This window comes from Caretta caretta, chromosome 25 (genome assembly GCF_965140235.1).
Source record: "Caretta caretta isolate rCarCar2 chromosome 25, rCarCar1.hap1, whole genome shotgun sequence".
NCBI lineage: Eukaryota > Metazoa > Chordata > Testudines > Cheloniidae > Caretta > Caretta caretta.
Window position 1 is genome coordinate 18,082,298 of NC_134230.1, and position 18,885 is coordinate 18,101,182.

The window sequence follows — 18,885 nt, forward strand, 5'->3', positions numbered from 1 at the left end:
ATAGTGATAGACTCAAGGAGCTCAGTCTGTTGACCTTAACAAAGAAAGATAAGGGGTGACTTGATTACAGTTTGAGTATCTACACAGGGAACAAATATTTAGTAATGTGATCCTCAGTGTAACAGAGAGAGGTCTAACATGGTCTAATGGCTGGAAGTTGAAATGAGATCAATTCAGACTAGAAATAAATACATTTTTAACAGTGCGAATAATTAACCATTGGAACAACTTACCCGCATCGTGGTGGATTCTCCATCACTGACATGTTTTTAAATCAAGATTGGATGTTTTTCTAAAAGATATGGTCTAGGAATTATTTTGGGGAATGTCCTAGGCCCTGTGTTATATAGGAGATTAGATTAGATGATCACAGTAGTCTGTCCTGTCCTTGAAATTTATGAATCTATGAATCAGATATTTTAAGTAATTATTTCTCATGCGAAAACCCAGACTTTTTTTCAACGTTTATTGCTTTTCTGTTACAAGGTGGAAAGTACAAGAAAGGAGAGAAATATTTCAGAGAATTGGACTTGGGCTCTAATTCGAGGGGATGTTTAGGAGTGCTGGTTGCTCAGATTTCTAAATGTGCTTGACCTCCTAGTACATTAACACATTTTATGTTGTACTCATTTCTTCTTTTAAACTATTCCTTGCAGCTCATTCAAGATCGGTTTCAAGACCCAGGTATGAAGACAGTTTTCATGATGATGGAAGATATTCACATGATGGTCCCTCCTCTCATGACGATTGGAGAGGAGATGCTAGAGAGGACTATCCAGGGCCTTCTTATAGATCTAGTAGCCCTCTCATGAGGAAAGATAACTACTACCATGATCACTATGGCCGCCCTGGCTCTCGGGACCGGGACTATGGCCGCCCTGGCTCTCGGGACCGGGACTATGGCCGCCCTGGCTCTCGGGACCGGGACTATGGCCGCCCTGGCTCTCGGGACCGGGACTATGGCCGCCCTGGCTCTCGGGACCGGGACTATGGCCGCCCTCACCCTCGGGAATCCTCTAGATTGCATGACACTGACTTTGGCTCTTCTGAGCTCTTGGGTGATTTTAGGTCACCAGGACTTGTGGAAGAGGAGTATGGGAACATAGAGAGTCAGGATTATGACCTGGAATACGGACTTCAATCTGAGAGCGAGTTCAGACCGCCAGTACACAGAGGCAACATGAGTAGAGGAAGGATTCTGCGAGGAAAACATATTACAAGAGGCCTGATTAAAAATAAAGTATTTAAAGGAGATATCAAAACTCCTCTAAAGAAATGGAACACCAAAAAAACACTACCAGTGACTAATCAGAAGTCAACTCTGCAACCTGATCAGATGCCAGAAACTACAGAACAAGCTAACCAGAGGTCTGCAATTGCCCAGCGCCTTAATCAGAAGCTAATCCTACGACCTAATCAGAGATCAACTTTGACAACGCAAAGGCCTGTGATCCGAATTCGTAAGTCTGAGCATGTTCTCAGACATCTTAATTTTGATCTTGTGGACAAGTCTGACATATTCTCAACCTTTGGAATAGAAATAATAAAATGGGCTGGATTTCACACAATAAAAAATGATGCAGAATTTCAACAACTGTTTGGGGCTCTCTTCGAGCTGGAGACAGAAACGTGTGCAAAAATGCTTGCTTCATTCAAATGCTCACTAAAGCCAGAACACAGAGATTATTGTTTCTTTACCATCAAAAATTTACAACATGCTGCTTTGAAGACTCCCAAAGTAGACAATGAGTTCTTAAATATGTTGTTGGACAAGGGTGCCATGAAGACTAAGAACTGCTTCTTTGAAATAATAAAGCCTTTTGATAAGTACATGATGAGACTCCAAGATCGTCTTCTAAAGAGTGTCACACCTCTTCTTATGGCCTGTAATGCCTATGAATTAAGCATCAAGACAAGTGGTTTCAGTAATTCTGGAGAAATGGCAGGTGCTTTTGAGACCACCATTTCTCTGTGTCGTAAGTCCTTGGCACTTCTGGGCCAAACCTTTGCATTAGCTTCTGCTTTCAGGCAAGAGAAAATACTTGAAGCTGTTGGTCTTCAGGAAATGGCTCCAGCACCAACATCATTCCCAAATTTTGATGATTCAACATTATTTGGAAGAGAGTACATAGAGAACTTGAAAGCTTGGCTTGAGAAAAGTGGCTATCCAATTCAGATGAAAAAAATAGAACCTGAGTCCACAATACAGCTTAAAAAAACTGCTCCTGATACAAGACCTAAAATGAAGAGTAAGTAAAATGCCATAAAATATCTTTCTAATACATATTTGAAATTTTTTCCATATAATCATAGAATTTAGAGATGAAAAGGCCTACTAGACCATGTAGTCAATCCCTCTCCAGTGCAAGACTATTCCCTATAATACACTCATTGGTGCCTTGAGTGACAAATAACTTGCATTTCACATTTTCATAGTAGTATTCAAATATAACTAGTCTTCACAACACCCTTTTGATGAAGTAATTTTCACTTTGTATATGAGTTAATTTGCCCAGACTATGTAGGTGGTCAGCAACAGATCCGTGATTAGATTTTGCAGGGTCATGGCTCCAGCCTCATCTCAGTCCCTTAATCCACACTGCTTCTCATAATGACACTGTTTCAGACCTAAGAGATACATCCTCAGAGTTTTTCCTCATTTGTTTTTAGCCTTAATTTTCCCTTAATGTATTCTCATTAATTCTACTTGCATCTTTTTTGCTAATATTTTAAAAGACAGGAAAATGTCACTAAAACGACAAATATTGAGAGGCAGACAGAGGTAAATATAGTAGCTGAAGCTACTTTTGCCTTTTTTTTTTTTTGACTTAAGTTTCAAGTTGGACCAGATACCTCTAAATAAAATGAGACCTCACACCAATCCCTGCAGTATCCCAGTAGACGCTTCTCACCAATTTATTACACTGCTGTTTGTCATGACCCTTTGTTTATGGTTATTCAGAGAGCCCTGCCCGGATACAAAATTTGTATCTGCATCCAATCCGCAATATGCAAAAATGGTTCATGGATATAAAGCAGATAGACGCAGATTTGCAGGGCTCTAGTTATTCAGCCAAATATCAGTTCATGTGACACTTCCTATCCAAGCAAACTTGAAATAATTTTGAGTGAGATTCTGAGATGTTTTCTATCAAATGATCTAAAATTTGATTATATTGCAAACAATAGCTTTTCTGTTAAGATAATTTTATCTTATTAGTTCTGAAAGATTTGTTCTTTACAATGCCAGTTGCTGTTGATTCCATCATCATGGATGTGTGATGACTCTTTCCTCAGTATTTCCTCCATTATTTGACTGGGAATTGAAACTAGACTTAACTCTAGTAATTGTCATGCTATAAAACTAGTATAATTAATATGATCCTGGCATGTATCTCCCAACCCTACATTTTTTAATTATTACATGATCACTTCCCCCTTTTATTATGCTGATTACACCTAAAATGTCAGTCTACTGAGAATGGGTCTGTAGTATGTTAAGAATACCTGGCTTACTCCTGGAATATTGCTGTAAACCTGGTTGGACATCTTTACATCCTATTGACAAGAATAATACAATGACCATGCTTCTTTGTTGTTACAGTTCCACAGCAAGCTGATCGGAGAGTTGTAGAGACGATTGAAAAGCTAGTGAACAGTATTGTTACAGGTACTTTGTCAGCAAAAGAGAGAACTGCTCAGAAGAGCTGCCCTGAATATTGGTAGGTATTTTGGTGAAATTAGTTCTAAATATACAGTAGAACCTCAGAGTTACGAACACCTCGGGAATGGAGGTTGCTTGTAACTCTGAAATATTCACAATTCTGAACAAAACATTGTGGTGGTTCTTTCAAAAGTTTACAGCTCAACATTGACTTAATACAGCTTTGAAACTTTACTATGCAGAAGAAAACTTTACTATGCTTTCTCCCCCCCCCATTTTTTTTAGTAGTTTACATTTAACACAGTATTGTTCTGTATTTGGTGGTTGTTTTTTCTTTGTCCCTGTTGCTTCCTGATTGTGTACTTCCAGTTCCAAATGAGGTGTGTGGTTGACTGGTCAGTTTGTAACTCTGGTGTTCTTAACTCTGAGGTTCTACTGTAGCATAATACTACTTTGCCCTGTTTAGTGTCTGATCCTACTCCATTGAAGTCAGTGGCAACTTTGCCATTGATTTCAGTGGATTTAGAATCAAGCCCATAGTGGATATTTCATCTGAATAGCTAAAAACACTTTATAAGTGCTAATTAAGCTTTTTAACATACTTGGAAAGTAAGTGATATCTGCCCAGAAGTCCTAATTCTTAGTCACCTGCCTTGTCTAGTAGACTAGACTCCTTTTGACCTGTCAGTCCACATGCAGGAGGGCAAAAACAATTTGACTAGAAAGCCATAAGACATTTAGGTATAATTAATGTATGTTTGTATGAATTATGTATTTAGTCCCATACTCAGTGTTTGAAAACAGAACTTGAGACACATAATTGCATAAACATGGTATAGTCTTAATTTTTTTCAGTGATTTGGGTGTGAAATTTAAGTTGCAACTTGCATTAAACTGAAATTGAAAAGTTTTGTAATGCTCTATTAAAGCTTGTTGGTCCAGGTTAAAATGCTATTATATGAAGTTGATTTAATTTCAGTAATTTAACATGAATATTCTTTTTATAGATGAAGAGGGCTGAGGACCTGATCCAGCATTGACCTCAATGTGAGCAGATCCTTGTGCCCCCATGACTCCAGACAGGCATAGGGATGTGCTTGCAGGGAGCTCGCTGCAGGGTTAGGGTCTAAATTTACAGAAGGTTAGAAAAGACCTGAATTTAAATCCTGGTTTATGTTTCATATGAGCAAAAATGAGCTTGAATCACTTCAATCCAGTCAGTTTGTCCAGATCTTTGCCAATACCATTTTATTTTAAAGCAAAAGCAACACTATCTAGTTGAAGGTTGTTTGAGAATTGGCTTCTGTAGTCACAAATTACAGCTCGAGAAAATTTGTCTATACTTTTCCAGTTTGTTCACTTTGCAGTTTGGACAGCACTTTGGTGCTGAGTCTAGAAGTTTCTTAAAACACGTGACTTTAACTTTAAGCATGTGAATAGCCCTAATGTCAATGGGACTACTCATGCGTAAGTACTTTCCTAAATCCAGGAAGTATAGTTTGTGTATAGTTAATTAACTGTTGCTTCTGTACAGGCACTCAGTTTCTTTTCTTGCTGAAAATACTTTTTATAAACATTGAGTGAAGTAGAAGAAAACTTTTTTTTAATCCGATATGTACTCCTTAAAGAGCATTCTTTCTGAAAATGGAATTATTTTAAATTATTCAACTTCAAAAAAATTAATAAATCAAGTTGATAGCGTCACTTTGAATGAGCCCTACAGTATAGCTGTTTCATTACAGGCAACTTGAGCTCTATCTTAAAGCAATCTGTGATTTTGGAGCTTGACACAACTTATCTTTGCTTACTGCTTAGGAATGGAACTACTGCTTATCTGAGGAAAACCCATACCTGCATTTTGTTTTTACCGGGATAGGGCATCCTATATACTATCAACTACCATGACGTTCTTGAAATATTGAAGGTTGCTGTCAGTGTATGTTTTCCTTACACATGCTGCATTTATTTTTCGTTTCTAATGTAGGTTCTTGTCTGAGGAGGATAGTCTAGAATACAAATATTACAGACTGAAGTTATCAGAGATGCAAAGATTAACATCATCTACAAAGGAGGGAGGCAGAGAGGGGAAAACACCAGAAGAATCTGCAACAGAATCAGTGAGGGCAATGTTGTATGCGAGGAAAGTAGCAAGTATCAAGAAAAGGCTCTTTAAAAGAAAAAGACTTGGAATTTTTACACAACATGGAGTTAGAGGCAGGAAAGTGAGAAAATCAACCATAGGAACACAGACTGTGCTTTCAGCTGGTACGATGCTGAAACGTCAAGACAAGCTCACCCAAGGTTCAGTTCAGTCAAAACCTTCCATATCAGAAATCAGCATGTCTGAGAAGAACTCTTCATTGGACACAGCTGGATCCTCACAGCATGCCACCAGTCCAGAAGTTTCTCTGTCGCTGGAAGAAGTGGCAGACACTGAGGATTTATCGGCATCAACTGGACATTCCCAGTCACTGTTGTCTCAATTTCCTGATGGTAGGTGAAGATCTGAAATTAGATCATTAATGCTCAGTAGTATGAGCAAGGCATTAGTTCAGATGTCAGTAAAATGTTCTACTTAGTATCATTATTTACCATGTCATAGTGTCTTGAGATTTCAGTTACTTTAGATCCCATTGTTCTAGGCACTATACAAACATACTGTTTTCTCACTTGCAGTGGATGCTAAAACAATGGAAACTGCTGAGAAGCTGGCCAAGTTTGTTGCTCAGGTTGGACCAGAAATTGAGCAGTTCAGCATAGATAACAGTGCAGATAACCCAGATCTTTGGTGAGTAACCTATATATCCATTTGTGTAAATAGTCTAATAAGAGAAATTATAACACCAAGCTATTAATGTAGAATTACTATTTAACATATAGATCTGTCTTTTGGCAGCATTAAATTACATAGATCTTTGTTTAATATCACTGTCTTTTGGTCCTTAAAGAAGTTATCAATTGTAATGTTTAAATATTTTTAGGAATGTAGGATTTGGATTTGTTTTACCAAGTCTAATTATTTGTCCATCTTGTTTAACTCAGTGGTTCTCAAATGAAGGTACTCCAGGGGGTCCGCGGGTCATGTCCAGGGCTGCCAGCCCCGCTGATCAACTCCTCTTCTTCCCTCCCAGCGCCTCCTGCACATGGCTGAATAGCTGTTCCGTGGCATGCAGGAGGCAATAGGAGGGAGGGGGAGGAGCCGGCACAGAGTGCGCTCTGTGGTGGGGGCGGAAAGAGGTGGGGAAGATGAGGGGGAGGGGTGGATTGGGGGCTAGGGCTGAGCAGGAGTCCAGCAGCCCCGGGGAAAATTAGAAGCCAGCTTGTGGGGTCCATGAAAAATTTTAAATCAAAATGGGGGTCCTCGGGTTGCTAAAGTTTGAGAACTGCTGGTTTAACTTATTGACCACTAATGGAGACAATATCTGAAGCTTGAGAGGAGGCCAATATCTCTCCAGAATGCACAGTTGTTGTGATATATGGGAGATGTAATTTTTTTTACATCCACAGCCAGTCATCTTGCACCCCAAAGCAATTCTTTGAGGGTGTCAGCAAATGTGGACAAGTGATCTAGTGGGTACAGTGTACTTGGACTTTCAGAAAGCGTTTGACAAGGACCCTCATCAAAGGCTCTTAAGCAAAGTAGTCAGTCAACGGATAAGAGGGAAGTTCCTCTCATGGATCAGTAACTGTCTAAAGGGTAGGAAACAAAGGGTAGGAATATATGGTCGGCTTTCCCAGTGGAGAAAGGTAAATAGTGGGGTCCTCCAAAGATCTGTACTTGGGCTCGTGCTGTTCAACATATTCATAAATGTTCTGGAAAAAGGAGTAAACTGTGAGGTGACAGTGTTTGCAGATGATACAAAATTAATTAAGATAGTTAAGTCCAAAGCTGACTGTGAAGAGTTACAAAGGGATCTCACAAAACTGGATGACTGGGCAACAAAATGGCAGATGAAATTCAATGCTGATAAATGCAAAGTAATACACATTGGAAAACATTATCCCAACTATACAGACAAAGTGATTGGGTCTAAATTCGCTATTAGCACTCAAAAAGTGATACTGGAGTACTTGTGGATGGTTATCTGAAAACATCTGCTCAATGTGCAGTGGCAGTCCAAAAAGCTAACAGAATGGTAGGAACCATTAGGAAAGGGATTGATGATAAGATAATAAATATCATAATGCCACCATAGAAATCCATGGCACGCCCACACCTTGAATACTGTTTGCAGCTGTGGTCAACCCATCTCAAAAAAGATAACATTAGAATTGGAAAAGACACAAAGAAGGACAACAAAAATGATTAGGATATGGAACAGCTTCCATAGGAGGAGAGATTAGAAAGAGTGGGACTGTTCAGCTTGGAAAAGAGATGACCAAGGGGGGATAGAACAGAGGTCTATAAGATCATGAATGATGTGAAGATAGTGAATAAGGAAGTGTTTACCCTTTCACGTAACACAAGAACCGGTGGGGGTCACCCAATGAAATTAATAGCCAATAGGTTTAAAACAAACATAAGGAAGTACTTCTTCATACAATGCACAGTCAACCTGTGGAACTCATTACTGTGGGGGGGGGGGGGGGGAGTTCATGGAGGTTAGGTCCATCAATGGCTATTAGCCAAGATGGTTAGAGATGCAGCTCCATGCTTTGGGTCCCTAAACCTCAGACTGCCAGAAGCTGAGACTAAAGAAAAGGGGATGGATTGCTTGATAAATTGCCCTGTTCTGTTCATTTCCTCTGAAGCATCTGGCACGGGAAGACAGGATACTGGGCTAGATGGACCATTGGTCTGACCAACAATGACCATTCTTATGTTCTGAACTCTTTTTAGGACTTCAAACACAATGGGATAAATCTTCTGATGGTGTAAGTTGGCACGGCTCTACTGCTTTCTGTGGGGTTGTGCCACTTTGGGCCAAATCTTTTGTTGGTGTAACGTCATTTGTGTTTGTCTAGTTGGACCAAGAGACTTTTTTTTTACATGTGATTGGGAGTTCCTATAGCATTTCATAATAGTACAAAAGTACCAGTGTAATGACTACATCTAATCTTTTTTACTAAATCAATTTTTAATATCTAATTTTATGGTAACTCATAGGAATTTTCTTTGTTGTTGAATTTAAATGCTTTTCAATGCAATTTGTTTTCCAGGTTTCTACAAGACCAAAACAGTTCTGCTTTCAAATTTTATCGAATGAAAGTCTACGAATTGTGCCCATCCATCAACTTTAGTGCTGTTTCGGAAATAGCTGCACCTGGGGAAAGTGATAAACCTGAAGAAAGAAATTTGGATAATTTAGAAGAGGAGGAGGAGGAAGAGGAGGAGGAAGACAATGAGGAGGAAGAGGAAGAAACTGAACTTGAAGAGAATATCTCCCAAACCTTGGAAGAAGTGGAAATGGAGCATGCAGAGGAGGGGGAAGCAGGTGGCTCTGAGGAGATCGCATCCAAAGAGATGCGGTCCAAAACAGGAGATGAAACTTCAACAGGTGAAATGCAGCCAAGCTCAGCTTCCGATAGTACTACACCAAATTTGTCAGCACAGGTGCCAGCTTCTGCTCCTGGTATCCCTTTTCCTCGCAAAAGAATCAGCAGCAAATCTCTGAAAGTTGGCATGATTCCTGCATCTAAGAGGGTCTGCCTCATAGAGGAACCAAAAGGTAAGTATAATTTCAAGGATGTTTTCTGGCCCTCAGCAAGAGTCCCTGAATTCCTATATATTTGTGGTTCTTGGTTTAATAAATTGAACTAAAAAAATACAGACTTCAGATGTCTATTCACTAGTAGCCATTGGCACATCCCAGTGAACAGGTGGACAGTCATTGCATTCTGGTGCAATAGTAAAACTTGCTTCTAACTTGTGTGTGTTGTAAGGTTGACTCAACAATGCTTGTCTACAGTGAGCATATGTGGATATTGCATACCCACACTCCTTTCTGCTGTTGATTAAACAAAGTGAGAAAAAGGTGGGTTGGTGGGGGATTTCCATCACTTGTTTCTAGTTTTGAGCAATGTCTCAAATCTGGCAATGAACATATTTAGAAAGTCAGACTAATACTTTCATGTTGTAAAAAGTTCATAACAGTAAATCGGGAAGTATTTTGCTTTGATATTTGTATCTCAAAAGTTAAGTGGAATTTGTGAAGTAATTTGACAGTGTGGCCATGTTATCTCTTTTGTGTTCTAAAAGAATAAATTCTAACAGTTGAGTGATACTTATGCTGAAAACTGACTGCTGCGCATGTTCACTAAACTACTTTCATGAGTGTCTTTACCACACATATAGAAAAATGGTCGATGAATAGATGACTCCATATGTGCTGTGGGAACAAGACACAATGAACTGATTTATGTGCCAGTCTTGACTTGGCTTTCCACCAAAACATTTTCAAAGTCAGTGGAGCTGAACAGATATGAAGTCCTTGCAGAATTTGATCCTTGGACTATAGTACTTTTTGGGGAGATTGTCAAAGGTACAAAGAGCAGTTAGGTGCCTGATTCCCTTTGACAGTGAATGGGAGTTTAGTGCCTAGGTCCCACTTGTGCCTTTGAAAATCTTTGTTTTTTGTGCACTCTAACCTTAATATCCTTGGTAATAGTATTAGATTAAGACATTAAATGGGAGTCATGTATATGAATATGTATTTTGCTATTTCCATATTAAAATTGGTCATCTTTGTGATTGACTTTTGTCTTTGCTTTAATTCCCAGTTCATGAACCTGTCAGAATTGCTTATGACAGACCCCGAGGCCGCCCAGTTACAAAGAAGAAGAAGGTGAGGAAACTGAGAGTGAAATTACACACAGTCTTGTGAAAATAGTTCTTTTGCAGTTTCTGTAAATGTCTGCCATTGATTTCATGGCAATCCGAACCTTAGGCCTGGATCCTGCAAGGAACAGGGCACTGTTTGAGAGTAGCGAACTTCCCTCCACTCCCAGGGCAGACAGTGGAAGGTGACAAAGCTCAACACCCCCACAGGTTAGGGCTCTTATTGAAGAATTAAATCATTTGTTAATCTGGTAGCTTTCTCTTACCTCTTCAGAATAATTTTGTAAGGCTGATATAAATGTGTTCCAATGGAGTTTTTGTAATAGTGACTGGGTTAATGTTTCAAATTTTTCATCCTGCTTTTGTTATCAGAAAACATGGCTATTAAAAAAGAAAATAGTATGCTCTAACGCTTTCCTATTTTTGATAGTGTAATTAAACAAACCCATGAGACACAATAAAAGTAGCTTGTCAGGTACAATTTACTCTGTAAATTGGCTACACAAACGATTACTCTTCAGCAGACATTTTCCATCCCAATGGAGAAACCTGTCAATTAAACATACTTTTTAAATCTGTTTCTGTACATTCAGGAACTTGGACACACTCAATTTGCAGAAGGTTTCTGGTGAAGAGATCAAATCGGTGGCTGCTTTTTTGTATCAAAAACTCTCCCCCTGCTTTCTCTCTCTGCAGAAACCAAAAGACTTAGACTTTTTACACAAGAAATTAACAGTTAAGAATGTGGGTTTCCAGATGCTTCAGAAGATGGGCTGGCAAGAAGGACGTGGTCTTGGTTCACAAGGAAAAGGAATCAAAGAGCCTGTGAAAGTGTATGTAATGGGAACAAACTGCAAAAATATTAGACATATTTGGAAAATACTATGCTTCTAGTGGCAATTGTGGGTCCCTGTCCTGTCCTGAGGGGATTGGTCCTGTGTATTATTCCCACTCTTGGTCTGCTCCTTGGGCTGGTCAGAGTTGAGACTGGAGGCCTCATGTCTCTACTAATCAGATTGGGTGGAAGTTGGTGTTCTAAGGGGAGGCTGTTTCCTGCCATCTGAATGGACATTGCTGAAGGCTGGGAGGAAATGCTTCCTGAGGCGCTGTATTTACACCACCTAAACTCTGGAGAGCACCCTGCTGTGTGTGGAAGCCTTGGTAATAACATAGGGGTGCCCTGCTCCGTTAGAAGGAAAACAAATAGGTTTTACCTTGCAAGCTGTCTGCATGCAGAATTCCAGTTGGTGCCTGGATAGTGCAGTGATGTGTCCATTGTAACATATAAGTAGAGTTCACAGGAGTTCCACACGCAGTGCTTATGTGTTAAGGTAATACACCGTCTCCACTGTAAACATAAGATTCTTTCCACTGCATCCTGCAAAGAGGTAAGTGCATCTCCTAGAAGGTAAGCATACTTTTCCCTTAAAATAATAATGTATGCATTTCACAATCTTTTCTAAGTTTTAAGGATGTCTTCTCCAATGTCCTCTTCCAGCCCAGATAGTAGGTTATCGTTCTTCCAAGCTGCAGATAGAAACAAAGAGCACAAAAGAACTTGTGATTTCACTCCACCAACTATATGGGAAAAACTCTGGCTGGCTGAATATTTTGTTGGTTTACTCTTTATTTTCTTAGGTAAATTTTTTCCCATCTTTCTCTTCAACATAATTAGTTAATTTAGTTGGGTGTCTTTTAGCCAAGTGTGTGTTTCTTTGTACTTCTGGGACACCCTGTGGTTAGGTGGCCTACCACCTTAGTCTCCCACCTCCTTCCTTCAGAAGGGAATGCCCTATGGGAACGTACCCCATCTGGTCTATAGCTTTCTACTCTCTACCAAGATACTGGATCCTTAGCTCCCAAACTTCTCATCCCAACACACTTGGAGAAGCCAAGAGCACATGCAGCCCCTTGGTTTCCTCAGCATGCAATTAATAGTTGAGTGTTAAAGCCTGTTTGGTCAATCCAGCTGTGAACCTACCAGGTTCTGAAGAAGGTTTAGATCCTCTCTAAAGGGAAGTGTTTTAGGTATGAAAATATGCTGTTGGCTTTTGTTTTTTCAACTAAAGTTAGCTGCTCTGTCACTTATGGAAAGGCACTTGCCCATAGCAGACAAGTGAGAACAGTTTGTATACGTACTCCTTGTACACAGCTCTCAGGAAAATTGTGTTGTCGTTTTTGGTCTAATGTACAGAGGGAGTTGCAGCTATGTCTTTAGATAACTCCAAAGCACTGCATTCTTTAATGGTCTCCAGTGCTCTTTCCTTTCTCTCTGGAGGCATGTCTCAGGCCCAAATCTGAGATTATCTTAATGTGAGTGAGGCTGTCCTGTGCAATTTACCTTTTTGTGTATCACTGTAGTGACCTTAATTGCTGTCTGGTGCAGCTTTTCATCTATTCAAGGTGATCCATGGCCCTCTCTTTGGAAATGCTGCATGCTTTAGAAACCATCAACTCTTCTGTGGACAAGTACTAGTTGAGATGTGGTTAGAAGGCCCACAGTTTGGGTAATTTTGTCTCATCAAAGAGAAATGGACAGAAGTAGTATGTGTGAGGGTTTGGAGACAGTCCAATGTAATGTTAGCGTAGCCTTTGATCGCTGTGTTACAGCAACAAGAGCATTTGCCTCCAGGATTGATGCACACAGACATGTCAATCTTCTTGTATGTGGAGATGGAACAGAACCTTGAGGCCTGCCTATGATAGGGAAAAGATAATGGCTAGTCTTTGAAATGTTGAGAATAACATCCCCTTTCTCCTCTTGGGTTTCTCTTCCTTCTTCCATAGCAGAGATAAGAGATGGGGAACATGATGCCTCCTGCTGGAGCCAGTAATTACAGAAAGTTCAGTTATGGGAAGCCCCTAGTGGTCTTGTGTTCCTCTCTCCATTTCAGAGAAGTGATTTGTCACAGCTGTGGAACTGGCCAATCCTGAGATTGAACTAAGGGAAGGAAAATCTGAAGGTAGAATGGCTTCAGATGATCACTCTTATAACCAGTCTAATCTTGAACTTCTCTGATCAGTCACTTGCCCGGAAAGTTATCCCAGAAGGGGGACTCTACTTCTTATCATATCTACAATAAAGTCTTCCTGGTTCACAAATCCATTATTACCTAAGCACCAATGGTTGGCACTGTACAAGACAGAAAATGAAGACAGTCCCTGCCCTGAAGTACTGACAACCTAAAAGATGAAACTGAAGGAATGCATTGGAAGGTCCAGAGGAATGATTAAGCTATGACATGTTATAGACACATTTATTTGTTCCCTATTGTGGGTATCACCGAAATATCTTTGGGAAGATTTTTAATGCAGTGAGAGTGGTGACTTGGTGAACTAGGATGGGAATGGCATATTTCTGTGGGGCATGTGGAGAAAGGCACATTTTGGACAGTGGCCTATCCTACCAGGAAGCCACAGAATTGTTAGGTGGTTTTATGCTCTTCCTACAGAGTTTTTAACTTGATCTTGCAGCTCCCAAGGCAGATTCTAATACTGAGGAATTGCAAGGAAAAAACATTTTCCTGGGACTTGGTTGCAGCCACAGAAATCCCTGCGGACTGCAAAGGCTCAATCTTCTGTTAAGATTGTGCAAATATTCCAAGGCTATATGATCATCTACTTGGCTTATGTGGCCACGGCTATATAGTTACAGAAATCGGATAATGAGGATGGTTTCTTTCTTGATGCCACTTATGGTGTCTGAGTTTCCACTTAGGGCACAGCAAGCCCAGTTATAGCTCACCAGACCCTGTGGTTGTGTTCACGGCTGATAACTTGCCCTCTAATTGTTTTTTCTCCAACATAAAGGCAGGGGGCTTTGTTCCCAAGAGATCTGGTGGTTTCTGTGCCATTTTGAACTTTAAAAACAATGATACTTTGGGGTGCCATCATTTTGAATAGGGACCATGTGTGTCACGAACCAGGTGATCAACCCAGAGGAGTTTATGTGAAATTGATCTAGATAACTACCTATATTTCCATTTACTCAGCAATATCACATGGCCTTGGCTTTTTTCTGTTTCTGTCTGCGGGGAGGAAAAGCTATACATAGTTGGCCTGGCATATTAAGGGACACAGAGGAAACTGAATTGGATCCTTACTCTGTAACTGTCTCCCTTTGAAACTATTGTTATTTTACATCTTTTCTGCACTTTGTCAAATCATGTGTTTGAATCAAATTGTGCTAATTATCCATTTTACTCCCTAGGGGTACTACCTCTGCAGGGGAGGGCTTGGGTGCTGCAGGGGAAGAAAATAAAGAAGATACATTTGATGTTTTCCGTCAAAGAATGATACAAATGTACAGGCAGAAAAGAGCAAGTAAATAGGTATGTGCAATGGACAAGTCTGGTTTATGAATTCCTGCAAACATTAAAATACTGCAGTTAAAAAGCCTTCCTTTGAACAGAAGTGAAAGTGTTACTGTGTTTCCACAAATGCATCTGGGTTTTTATTATTTCATGAAAATCCAGAACTACTTTGGACTGCTGAATTACCCAACATCTTACTTTCTAGGTTTGACGCAAGAGACTCGTTTGCTAGAAAACGTGGACATGCAAAAGCTGCTGTGTGAAAGGTTTTCGGCATGCTGCCAGTATGAAGAACACTTTGTGCTGTGGCAGTGAACTTGAATACTAATGTACCAAAAACATTTTCCAAGATTAAAGTTAGCCTTGTACTTAGATGTGCAAGCTGACAACTTGGATGTCATCTTCTGAGGAAGAAACAACTGATTTGCTCTCAGACGTGCCTGTTTACCTTTCTCTTTGGCCAAGAATGCCTACTATGTGACAAGATGGTTTGCTCCAAACAATGTAAGCAGCACAAAAAATATAAGCTGGAAAACCAATCTGCTCCTTTCTCAGGCTGAGAAGATTTTCAAATTCAGATCTCTTTGAGAGACGGTTTTCCTCAGTACCAGATGTTGCTTTATTTTACTAAGCTTTTTTTGAATGGCTGCATCTTTTGAACTGCTGGTATGATCTGGACAAAGCAGTTCTTGATATTTTTTTCCATTCATAGAACAATTTAAGAACAAAACCTTTTAAAATAAGCATGCACGCATGTAGGAATCCATGCCTACCTTTGTAGGACTAACATAATGAATCCATATAAGAACACCCAACTGTACTGCCTAACAAAAATTTCAGCTGCTCATATTTTCACTGTAACAAGCAAGCAGTACCAATTTCAAGTGTACTTGTTTTTATGTGAATTTGCAGGTCTTGCTCAATAAAATCTTGTACAGTTTCTTCCTCTCAAAGAAATAAATCTGCGAACAAGGTGTAACTTGGGTTCTGCAGAAGATTGGAACTATGTTTTAAAATAGTATTGGAAGTCAAATATAGAAGATCTGGAAGCCGAAGATCTGTTTTGTAATCAGAGCATCACTTTAGGGAGTCAGCTTATTTCTAATTCTATTGAATATTGCTCTTCAGAAGTTCTTTGACTGCAAGACTCCAGGAAAATGAAACAAAACCTGAAATTGTTAAAGAACTTTGTATTCCATTGTTCTCTCTTTAATTAAATCAAAGATGAGTCTCCAGTAGTATACTCTGTGCTTCAATAACAAAAAAAATGCATTCTTGGTGAAGCAGTTCCGAAGAAATGATGGCAAACTTAGCAGTAGTATTGGAGACAAATGTTCAAGGTCTAGTTGATCATTTCGTCTTTCACCAGGTTTGCATGTCAGTAAAGAATCCATGATTGGATTGCTTGAAGTGACAATTTAATAATATCAGTTGCACTTTTTAGCCTGCTTCTTTTTCTCCATCGTTACACTTCTAAAAATAGTTGAGCCTTCACTTTTTTTATGTGACAATGGCAGATTACTTCCTCTTGAAAGAGAATTTGTCTTGATCTGATGTATGTTTGGCTTACTCAGAGCGTGCAGGCTTGTTAATGATTTCATCTGGCACCATGCTGCTTGTAATGCAGACAGCTTACGGTACAGTCAATACAAGTACCTTACAGTAAAGCAGCAGTGTCTGGCATTCCTAAAGGATGAATATGCAAGAAAACTTGATCTCTAGTTATCAACTCACATGTGCCTATTGGGCAGAGGACAGTCATCTCCTCCTTATAAAAATAAATAAACTTGCCAATTGAAATTGAAATGGAGGGAGTATCTTAATTTTCATTCTTTAGCACCAAAACCTTTCCATTCCTGTAAAATCAGTTTACTTAGTTTATGAAAGCAAGATTTCTTGTTCCTCTGTGTGTGTGTGTGTAAGCAATAAGCTACGATATCATGCCACCGTGTAACTTTTCGGGTCACTCAATTTTAATAGCTTGAAAGCACATGGCTGCTAAAAACAGTAAATAGCAGATATAGAAATGATTGTCATGTTGGTGCAGTTAAATTTTTCCATGAACGTCATGCTTCTCCACCTTTACATTACAAGAAGTTAGAGCATTCAGGACCATAAATACAAATGTATTTTCTCAAAGCTTGCCTGATTCATCATACTTTATTCAAGATATTTGGTGATACTACAAAGATTTATCCCATAGGCTTTGCTTGGAAATGTTTAGAAGCATAAACAGCACAATCATGTTGGAGAAAGGCTGCCTTTAAGTTCAGCTGGTACAATATTTGGCAGTATTACACTTACCTGATAGGTCCCTATTTGGAGATGTTTTCCACTGCACTTTTTCCCTTTCCCATGCTTAATTGGACATTGTGTTGAATGCAAAAACGGAGTCTTTTTTTTTCGTCTTTTTTTTTTTTTTTAAAGAGGAGTTCCACCATTCATGGTCTGTTGTAGAATGATGCTCTGGAACCAATAGTGTTGGACCCAGAATTATTTCTCATACCCACTAATATGGGTTTAACTTTCCTTTTAGTTTCATTGATGAAGCTGCCATTGTTGCTGTTTTACAATTATTTTATTTTATTTTATTTTCCCACATGCTTCCAGTTCACCTCTTCTTTCACATTTACATTTTGGAAGAAAATCTCTTGACTACATGCTGTGCTATTTGCAGAAAAAGACACAAATCAGTGTGTGGCTTCACACTATGTTGGGATGGATTTTCTCAGCCCCCTCGACCCTGATCACCATTCTGAGCTGTTCTGGTTTAAACAGATTGGGCACAGTACCTTTTGGGGTACATTTGCTGAACACCTACTTATCCAGTCTGGAAAAATTCAGTATCCAGATTGGAAAATGGTACATTTTCTGCTGATTTCAACTCAATTTAGAGCAATTTCCTTGAGTATTATGCACTCTTGAAAATGAATGTGAACAGTAGTTCCTAAGGGAATCTCAATCTGCTGCCCTGGATAACTGTAGTATGGTCAGTCTTTCTTGTGCCAAACTTTAATTTTGGACAAGATATCAGCAGAGCAGCGCTGGTGCTAAGATTCCAGTGTTGCTCTCAAGTGGGTTTCTGTGAACCACTTTTATCTTGTTTTACCAAGAGATGACCTTACTCTCCTTTTGCAGAAGGAATTCCCCTCCCCCCTTTATTTTAACCTGCTTTTGCAGGCAGCTCTGATTTGAAAATTTAAATACAGGTACATATGTGAAACATTGTGCAGATACATTGCCTTGTTTACTAGTTTCTTTTCTGTTATTTTAGTTTCCAGGCTCTCTTCCATGAAGACTACAAGCATCAGTGAACATTTTAACTAACTTCAGTGGTGTGTCTGCTGTCTTTTGGTTGTTTTTACTGTTTGATGATCTTGTAGAGCAATTTGCTAGTTTTTGTTCTGTGCAAATTGGCAGTAGTGCTAAGCTAGAAATAAATGCTTATATTATTGGAAAACTGAAGTTTCTTTTTAGTACAAATAAATATGTTAGCATTGTTAATCTTTTTAAAATCTGCAATAAATGTAGAGGTAAACAGTTTCCTTCTGGTTTCAATGATGTTTTGCTTGTGGTGTAGGAAATATGACCACTTCTTTGGCACTGATACATGAAATTGGGATTATATAGTGTTATATAACTACGAAATCATCCATTTACAGGGTTGCTTTTTGGATTATTTCAGAGCTACTTGATTTTCCTAGGGTTCCAGTGCATTAAACAAGGCACCATGGTGTTACCTCTGCCTTGAATGCCAATACCAGTTTGTACCAGCCAGAATGTGAGAGTTACGTTCCAGGCTCCTACATCCCAGGAGCCAAACCTTATCTCTATGATTATCACTGGTACATTGAGCTGTTTCAAACAACAAGCAAAAATAGCTTTATATATAAAAAAATAAATAAAATCTGACCATTGGGAGGGAAGGGTGGAGCCACAGCAAAGTGAAACATTTTATCAGTAACAGTTGCTGTACACGAGTCATTAGAGAAGTAAAGCCTATTCAGTGTTTGTTAATTTGGGAAAGAAATATAAACCCAGTATAAGAGCTGTCCCTTGCTTCTGTACTGACAGCACCTGGTAGCTGCATGGAGGTGAGGAGTACTAAGTGTAGATTCAGGGAAGGGAGA

At 39.4% G+C, this 18,885-nt stretch overlaps 1 protein-coding gene across 3 annotated transcripts in view; it reads left to right on the plus strand.

Moving 5' to 3' along the window:
* The window catches only part of SUGP2 (SURP and G-patch domain containing 2), a 19,577-nt gene extending 1,279 nt beyond the window's left edge, over window positions 1-18,298 (plus strand). For 2 of the 3 annotated variants that reach the window (XM_048831258.2, XM_048831257.2), the window contains exons 3-11: window positions 657-2,249; window positions 3,605-3,722; window positions 5,649-6,157; window positions 6,341-6,452; window positions 8,825-9,333; window positions 10,385-10,449; window positions 11,139-11,275; window positions 14,653-14,773; window positions 14,961-18,298. In XM_048831258.2, the coding sequence (XP_048687215.2) occupies window positions 657-2,249; window positions 3,605-3,722; window positions 5,649-6,157; window positions 6,341-6,452; window positions 8,825-9,333; window positions 10,385-10,449; window positions 11,139-11,275; window positions 14,653-14,773 (3,164 nt within the window). In that variant the 3' untranslated portion in view covers window positions 14,961-18,298. The remainder of the gene's footprint in view (window positions 1-656; window positions 2,250-3,604; window positions 3,723-5,648; window positions 6,158-6,340; window positions 6,453-8,824; window positions 9,334-10,384; window positions 10,450-11,138; window positions 11,276-14,652; window positions 14,774-14,960) is intronic. The other variant, XM_048831259.2, reaches the window with a different exon arrangement.
* The last annotated feature ends 587 nt before the right edge of the window (window positions 18,299-18,885 follow it).